The sequence below is a fragment of the Eretmochelys imbricata genome, chromosome 7 (assembly GCF_965152235.1).
Source record: "Eretmochelys imbricata isolate rEreImb1 chromosome 7, rEreImb1.hap1, whole genome shotgun sequence".
Classification (NCBI taxonomy): Eukaryota; Metazoa; Chordata; order Testudines; family Cheloniidae; genus Eretmochelys; species Eretmochelys imbricata.
The window spans coordinates 25,530,137-25,538,696 of NC_135578.1; the positions used below are offsets into that span (position 1 = coordinate 25,530,137).

Below are 8,560 nucleotides of genomic sequence, written 5' to 3' on the forward strand. Positions count from 1 at the left end.
TGATACCGGACCCACCACATATCTTCAAAGTTCTTATGCATTCTTGGGATCATGATCTTGTGCAGTAGGTTCTTGTATATTATATATAATTTGTTTTGTACATTGTTGCTAGCATAGTAGAATCATACGAGGAGATAACAGAATGTGTATTTATAGCAGATTCAACATGTTAATCCCACAAGTGTACAATAATTAAGAATTGCATGTAGCACATAAAGTGGAGTGTTCAGAGTGGGTTCATTTCACTCTCTAACCAGGTAGATAAATGGTCAGTCACTTGGGGCCACTCTTCCAAAATTTTCCAGGTTTGTTTCTTCTTCACAAGCACCAAGACTGCAGTGTTTTTACCCCCTGCTTTGGAAGCAGCTACCCAACAAACACATAATAGTTTGGCCTTGTACTGTTATTTGTAGATTTGGTGCTTTATCAGTAGGGCCCTACCAAATTCAAGGTCCATAATGGTCAATTTAACGGCCATAGGATTTGAAAATTGGTAAATTTTACGTTTTCAGGTGTTTAAATCTGAAATTTCAAGATGATGTAACCATGGGAGTCATGACCCAAAAAGGGAGTGGGGGGGAGTCGCAAACCTGTTGTAGGGGGGTCATGGGATTGCCACCCTCACTTCTGTGCTGCCTTCAGAGCTGGATTCTGAAGGCAGCAACCGCGGAGCTTCCTGCAGCCACAGGAGGTTCCCGGAGGTGGAGGTCGGTCTGATTGCCTCCCTGCTGCTGGGAGCTCCCCAGCCAGGGGCTCCTAGCTGCTAGTCCTGGCTTGCTCTACCTCTGCATGGCTGCTCTTGGATACTTCTCCCAGCTGCAGAAAGCTCTGTGAACACGCGCGCACACACACACACACTCTCTCTCTCTCTCTCTCTCTCTCTCTCACTTCTTGCCCCCAGCGCTCCGCAGCCACAGGAGGAGAGGTCACTGTACAGAGTGCGCCCCCCTTCAAGATGCAATTATTAGCTTGTTTCAATAAAATAAAAAAGATCAGGTGAACTCGACAGGATTTATTGATTGACACTTTACAGCAGCAAATAACACTCAACTCCCTGATTGGCAGATATGGGCATCTGAGACAGTTTTGTAGGGTAGTGGTCTCAATTGGTAGCCTCAAACTTGAGAACAAAAGTCTTATGTTAACAAAAACAAGTGGAAAAAAATGTTCTGGTTTCAAATGTCATTAATTGAATGTCAGCATGGAGCATCCAGCAACTGTGTCTTTCTTCATTTCCTGTCTCTGTGCTGAAGACACTTGTCTGTGTTTAGAAACTGCTCTCTCTGCATCCAGGGAGTTTGTTGGAATTGTCAGGCAACGCTGAGCTAGCCTTGCAAAATGGGGAATTCAGCCTTCCACTGAGTTCCAAAACGGCAGCACAGGCAAACTACAGTCCGCTTCTTTTGCAATATTTTTGTAAGCAGGTATTTCCAGTCTACAGTTCTTATCAAAGCCAGGAATTGCATTAAGCAAGGTTACATCCACCATCAACAGGAGCACTGTTGTTAGTTTCCTGTCTGTACATCTTCGGCCTTGTCAGAAATAAAATCAAACAGAACACAGTTGTCTTGCTCATCTGTGGGCTCATCCTAAATAATTTCAAAAGACTCACATGAGTTAATCTGAGACTTCATCTCCTCAAAATGTGTAGCAAAAACCTTTGGAAAGTAGGCCTGTCGTAGCTTATTTGTACTGAGTAAGCAACCGGCATTTTGTACATTCCGTTGAATGAACTCACGCAGTTTTGGGTGATCAAGTTTTTCCAGTGGTATATTAGCACTTACAAATGCATCCACAAGTTCCATTCTAGCTAAATGACTGGTCTCGGAGCTCGCTGTCATCTTCTGAAAAGGAGAAGAAATTGGTTTTTGTTTTTTTAACTTTTTGTTTACCAGCAATTCACTATCTGCAGCCTTCTTTCTGCTTTGATAGATTTCCGAGTCTAAGTGGTATTCAACTGTTCCCCGAAGTGTGTGATCCAATGAAACATTGCAGCTTGTACAAAATAGTTTGTCACCATCGGCATGTAGTATTAGGCTTCCAAATTCTTTAACACAATCCGCTGCAGTAATCATTTTTGAGATTTTTTAAATTTATTTTGGACACTCATTTTACAGTAATTACGCATGTCTTCTGGTGGGCAGTCAATTGAGATTGCTACACTACAAAACCTCCGCAATGTCTATATATACCAAATCAGTGAGTTGAGCCCTGAGTGTGATTTGCTGCTGTAAAGTGTCAATCAAAAAATTCTGTCAAGTGCTTCGCCTTTTTATTTTTATTGAAATAAGCTAATATTTGCATGTGGAAGGGAGGGCAGTTCCCTGTACAATGTCCCCTCCCCAGGCAGCTACAAAGGGAGGAGGACAGGAAGCGAGTGGGGCGGAGGGGGTGCAGAACTATCTGCAGCCGGGATTGATACCCAAGAGCAGCTTTGCAGGGAAAGAGCAAGTCCTGTTCTGCCGCAGCCATGCCCTGACTAGCAGCTAGGAGCCCCCTGCTCCGGTGCTCCCAGCAGCACAGGGACAATTGGACCCAACTCCTCAAGTCTCCTCCAGCTGCAGGAACCTCTAGGGCTGCTGCCCAATCCTAGAGTGTCCTGCAGCAGGGGGAGGCATCCAGAGGTGGGTCTGGTCTCTTCCTCCCCTCCCCCTGTCCCAGAGCAGCTGTCCCTCCCTAGCCCAAGCGGAGCTAGGAGCACCCTTTACTGGAGCATTCCTAGGAACAAGGGGAGATCGGGTTTCACGGGGAAGGGCTTATTTCACGGTCTGTGACATGTTTTTCATGGCCGTGAAATTGATAGGGCCCTATATACAAGTAATACAGGAATGTAGGTATATTGTTCCTTAAACAATAGTTAGGCAGCAAAAACACATTATAACTAACATTTTCATTAGAACAGTTTTGAAAGTTAGCCTTCTTGCCCACAGGGCCTGCAGGTTTCTGTAACCCATTGAAAATGTTATAGTTCCCATGCCAAATGTACAACCCTTACTCACTTTGATGAGCACTTCACGACACAAGTAGTTCCATTGACTTCAGAATGACTCTTCATGTCAGTAAGTGCTTACCCAAGTGATCAAGAGTCAGAGTTTACCCTTTGTTAACTACTCTTAAAATGTATTACTTATTTCTGTTTGAAAATAGTTTCCATTCACAGCATAGACAACCTTAGTCTTCCTCATCTTTGATTCACATCTGCTTAATAAATACAAGTGGGTTCATTGAGCATTTACAACACATCTAGCCTTTGTTCAGTTGCTAAATCCAGCATTGTATGTTAACCCAGATGCTCTCTTCTTTTCCAGGTTGCACTGGATATCTGGGAAGATTTAAAATATTGTAAAGAAGGGCAGAAAGAGTGGCTTATTCAAAAAATCAATGAGTCCCAATTTATCATCATTGTATGTTCCAAGGGAATGAAATACTTTGTGGAAAAAAAGAACTGGAAGCACAAGGGAGCAACCAGAGATGCCGAGAAAGGAGAACTCTTTCTGCTTGCCATATCTATCATTGCAGAGAAGCTGCGTCAGGCAAAGCAGAATTCAGATGACCTCTGCAAGTTCATTGCGGTCTACTTTGACTACTCCTGTGAGGGTGACATTCCTGGCATTGTGGATCTAAGTACAAAGTACAAGCTCATGGATAACCTCCCTCAGCTTTACTCTCACTTACACTCCAGAGAGCTGAGCCTTCAGGATTCAGAGGTGTACCCGGTAAATATTAACAAAAGAAACTACTTCAGGAGCAAATCTGGCCGGTCCCTTTATGTTGCCATTTGCAATATGCACCAGTTCATTGATCAGGAGCCTGACTGGTTTGAGAAACAACTCATTCCTTTTCCTCAACCTCCTTTACATTACCAAGAACCTGTGATGGAAAAATTTGACTCAGGCTTGGTTTTAAATGACTTAGTGAGTAAACAGGTGACTGATGGGGATTTCTACCTGAAAACAGATGTAAATATTATTCCTACTGTAAATTCAGACTCTCACTGTATAATTCAGCACTTTAACCTTGGAGAAGATGTAGAGACTCAGGACATTCAAGTTGGTAGCTCTGTTCTTCAGCCATTGTTGCATGTTGTAAAAGCTGCCAATCTTCCAGATATGCCCCGGGATTCAGGAATCTATGATTCTTCTGTTCCTTCATCTGAGTTATCTTTACCTTTAATGGATGGACTTTTGACAGACCAAACTGAAACCTCTTCCATTACGGAGAGTGTCTCTTCATCTTCAGGTTTAGGTAAGATGCAGTAGTTTTTCTAAATTGCATTAATACAAAATATTCACATGTTGCTGTAATACCTTTAGCAACATAAAACTGAACATTGAGTACATAAGATACCATGGAATAAGGGACCATATGAGAAGCTGGAGAGAAAGCTAGTTAAAATATAGAGCTAGTCAAAAAAGGAAAACTTTTTAATTTTTTTAGTTGGTGGTAAAAAATATTCATCAAAGTTTTAAATTTTGACCATTCTCTAAGCTTATTGAAACTTCTTAAAAATTTCCAGTTTGCATGTAGCTCTAATAGAATATAAAATAGTGTCTTCCCTGAGCTGATCCAGAGTCATTACTGTACTGCAGTTAACGAAAAGCTCAAACCCACACAAGATATTAGGCTTTTTATAACATATGCTACATAAATGCTATCTGCTGCTGTTGTCTCATTGACCATGATGTATTGAATGTGGTTTAAGAACTGGGGAAAAACAGTATTCAGCATTGTATTTATTGTAATTAGTGTGATCTACTGACTTTCAGCTCTTCCCTAAGCAAACTGAACAGGCAAACATTCTATTTAGAGGGTCATAAGCTTGAATGATTCACTGTTTGTTCAATGTATGCTGAGTCTTTTAAGTCTTGTCTTTTAAGAAACTGAATTTACCTTGGTGGGTATTAAAGTTCAGACTCTTAGTCATAAGTACCGTTTGCTACAAGGTGGATGTGGAGATGACAGTAGATATGGAAGAGTTGAGTAGCAGGCCTGTTGGAGAAAACATATAAAATCTGAAATGCCAAATGTGGGGAACATACAGATTTACCATTTTTATTGAGTAAGCCTTGAACACCACTTCACCCAGTCATTCATTCAGAATTCACACATGTAGTTCTCTTTAACTCCCTCAACACTGCTAATCCATCACTTCCTCAAAGGCCTGGAAAAACCTTGCATGCTGCTAGACTTCAGGCTGTCAGAGCAAGCTGAGATGTCAGTTTCAGAGTTAAGGGGCCCACGAGGAAAATGCTGGTCCAGCAGTCCCCGTCCTATTTGAATCACAGGGCTGTCAGCTGAAGCATCTTTGCTGCCCAGGAATTACTCGAGGAGAGAGGCAATCTCTCCAATAATTGGTTCTGAAGTCACGTAGCTAATATGTTTTAACTAACACATTTTAAAGTTCTAGTATCAATTGGGCAAATTGTATTTTAACATGGGTGAGCTGATAGCAGTGACCCTTATGGAAGAGGTTCCAAGGCTGTATTACAAACAATGGGCATACTCACCCAATTATATGACCCCGAATAACCCTTGCTACTTTTTTCAATTACTTCTCCCAACCCACATTGGTCATGTATGGCTAGGGTCTCAGCCACCTCCCCTCTTCTAAGCCACAATGTCCAGTAGGCCACGGGTAAGTTGGAAGAGAGAGAAATCTAGAATTGAGCATTGTGTGCCTACTAAATACATTGCAACCTGTACTTTCGCCTAATTGTCCCACATACCCATGATATTTATATATGCATTATAAGTCAGCATCATGTACTGAGTATGGGATTTAGGAGCAGTCATAACAACCTCTACATTTTGAATCAATAAACACCTAGGTTCATAGATTCAAAGGCCAGAAGGGACCATTACGATCATCTAGCCTGACCTCCTGTGTAACACAGGCCATAGAATTTCCCCAAAATAATACCTGGAACATATCTTTTAGAAGAAGATCCAATCTTGATTTTAAAATTGTCACTGATGGAGAATCCACTATAACCCTTGGTGAACTGTTCCAATGGTTAATTTACTCTCACAGTTAAAAATGTACACATTATTTTGTATCTGAATTTGTCTAGCTTCATGTTCCAGCTGTTGGATCATGTTATACCTTTCTCCACTAGATTTAAGAGTCCATTATTAAATATTTGTTCACCTTGCAGGTATTTATAGACTGTAATCAAGTCATCCCTTATCATTGTGTTTGTTAAGCTAAATAGATTGAGCTCCTTAAGTCTTTCATTATAAGGCATATTGTCTAATCCTTTAATCATTCTCATGGCTGTTCTCTGAACCCTCTCCAACTTATCAACCTTCTTCTTGAATTATGGACACCAGAACAGGACACAGCAACAGTCACACCAGTAATAAATAACAGAGGTAAAATAACCTCTTTACTCATACTTGAAATGCATCCCAGGATCTCATTAGCTCTTTCAGCCACAGCATCACATTGGGAGCTCATGTTCAGCTGATTATCTGCCAAAACCCCCAAATATTTTTTTAGAGACATTGCTTCCCAGGATAGAGTCCCCCATCTTGTAAGCATGTCCTACATTTTTTGTTCCTAGATGTATACATTTACTTTTAGCTGTATTAAGATGCATATTGTTTGCTTACGCCCAGTTTACCAAGAGATCCAGATCGTCGTGTATCAGTGATCTGTCATCTTCATTATTTATGACTCCATCAATTTTTGTGTCATCTGCAAACTTTATCAGTGACGATTTTATGTTTTCTTCCAGGTTATTGATAAAAATGTTAACTTGGGTAGGGCCAAGAACTCATCTCTGCAGGATTCACAGGAAACAGACCTGCTTGATGATTCCTTGTTAACAGCCACATTTTGAGACCTGTTAGTTAGCCAGTTCTTAATCCATTTAATATGTTAATTTTATATCACTCTGTTTTTTTTCATCAAAAATGTTGTGCGGTACCAACGTCAACATTATTACCTTTATTAATCAAACTTGTAACGTCATCAAAAAAAAGATATCAAGTTCGTTTGACAGGACATATTTTCAAAACACATGCCCATGTTAATTTTCATTAATTACATTATCCTCCTTTAGTCCTTTATTAATCGAGACCCGTAAGAGCCCCTCCATTATCTTGTCCAGGATCAATGTCAGGCCTGTTACTACCCAGGTTATCCTGTTCACCCTTTTCAAAAATTGGCACAACATTAGCTTTCTTCAAGTCTTCTAGAACTTCCCCAGTGCTCCAAGACTTCCTGAAAATCAACATTAATGATCCAGTGAGCTTCTTTTCCAGCTCTTTTAAAACTCTTAGATGCAAATTATCTGGACCTGCTGATTTTAAAATGTCTAACTTTCGTAGCTTCTGTTTAACATCCTCCAGAGATACTAATAGAATGGAAAGAATATTATCATCATGATATAAGGAGACTACATAATCTGTAAAAGGTTTCTGTCCTGGATACTTAAATTTTTTTAAGTCACATAAGTCGAGACTAATGGTAAATCGTCATGCAGTTATCAAATGTCTGTGCATATTTCAGGACAGACCTTTCCTTTCTCCTTTAAAGTAGTGTCCACTTTCATCTCATAGTAGTTAACACTTTTCATCCTGACAGAATACTGTTCCACAAGAGAAACCTCTCAGACAGGCCATTGAATTAGGGTTGATGCACTAAGGTTCAAACTCACTTAGATCTCTAACTTCCTTCATTGTACATGACATAATGTTAGTCCATTCGTCAGTGAGAACTTCTCTGAGTAGACTACCATGAGGAAAGGTTTGCATTATTTCTTTATTTCTGATCATAGTGATATGGCCTGAGGATAAGGCATTATGATAACAACTCATTGTGTTCTTTTCAACATACCATTGTACAAATAAAACGATTACGTTCAAAAAATAACATGCCCTTTTTTTTCTTTCCCAGGAGAAGAAGAACCCCCTGTGCTCACTCCTACAAAATGCCTAGTCCCTGGAATATGTAAAGCAGAACTTCATTGCCACATCCATACCGATGAACTGCAGGCAATTGCACCTTTATAATATGTTACAAGATTGTTAAGCATCGCCACTTTATCAATAGGCTCTGTTTGTGTGTTAACCATCACATCACCCAACTGCTAAAACTTCTTGAAGGAACAAGTGCTTCCTTGAAGGATCTGCTGTTCCTAAGGGAATTTGTGGCCAGTAGACATTTACCTTTAGGTCTCTTTATAGACTCTTTTCTGATCTGAAAATGTAGCATTGAAAAAGATGAAGATACACTTTGAAATTATCAGCTTAAATTGCATGTTGAAATTATACTCTTTACAGATATCACAATCAAAAATCACTTCTGATGTTTTTATTAGAAATATTTTTAACTGAACCATACAATAACTAGTCACTTTTGGCTTGGATGATTAACCATCTCAATGGCACAACATGTTTTGCAGCAGAAATTCTGGTTTTAAATGCTGAAATATTTAATAGTATGAGTATTTTAGTGATGATCAGTGGGATTTTTGTGATAGGAGTCATGGTCATAAAATGCCAAAGGCCAGACCTAGTAAATCTCCAAATATTAGACAAATATTCCTTTAGCAAA

At 39.9% G+C, this 8,560-nt stretch overlaps 1 protein-coding gene across 1 annotated transcript in view; it reads left to right on the forward strand.

Moving 5' to 3' along the window:
- IL17RD (interleukin 17 receptor D) overlaps nt 1-8,016 on the forward strand; it is an 84,049-nt gene extending 76,033 nt beyond the window's left edge. Inside the window, exons 13-14 of the mRNA XM_077822679.1 lie at nt 3,309-4,245; nt 7,901-8,016. Coding sequence (XP_077678805.1) covers nt 3,309-4,245; nt 7,901-8,016 — 1,053 coding nt within the window. The remainder of the gene's footprint in view (nt 1-3,308; nt 4,246-7,900) is intronic.
- Nucleotides 8,017-8,560: the final 544 nt, after the last annotated feature.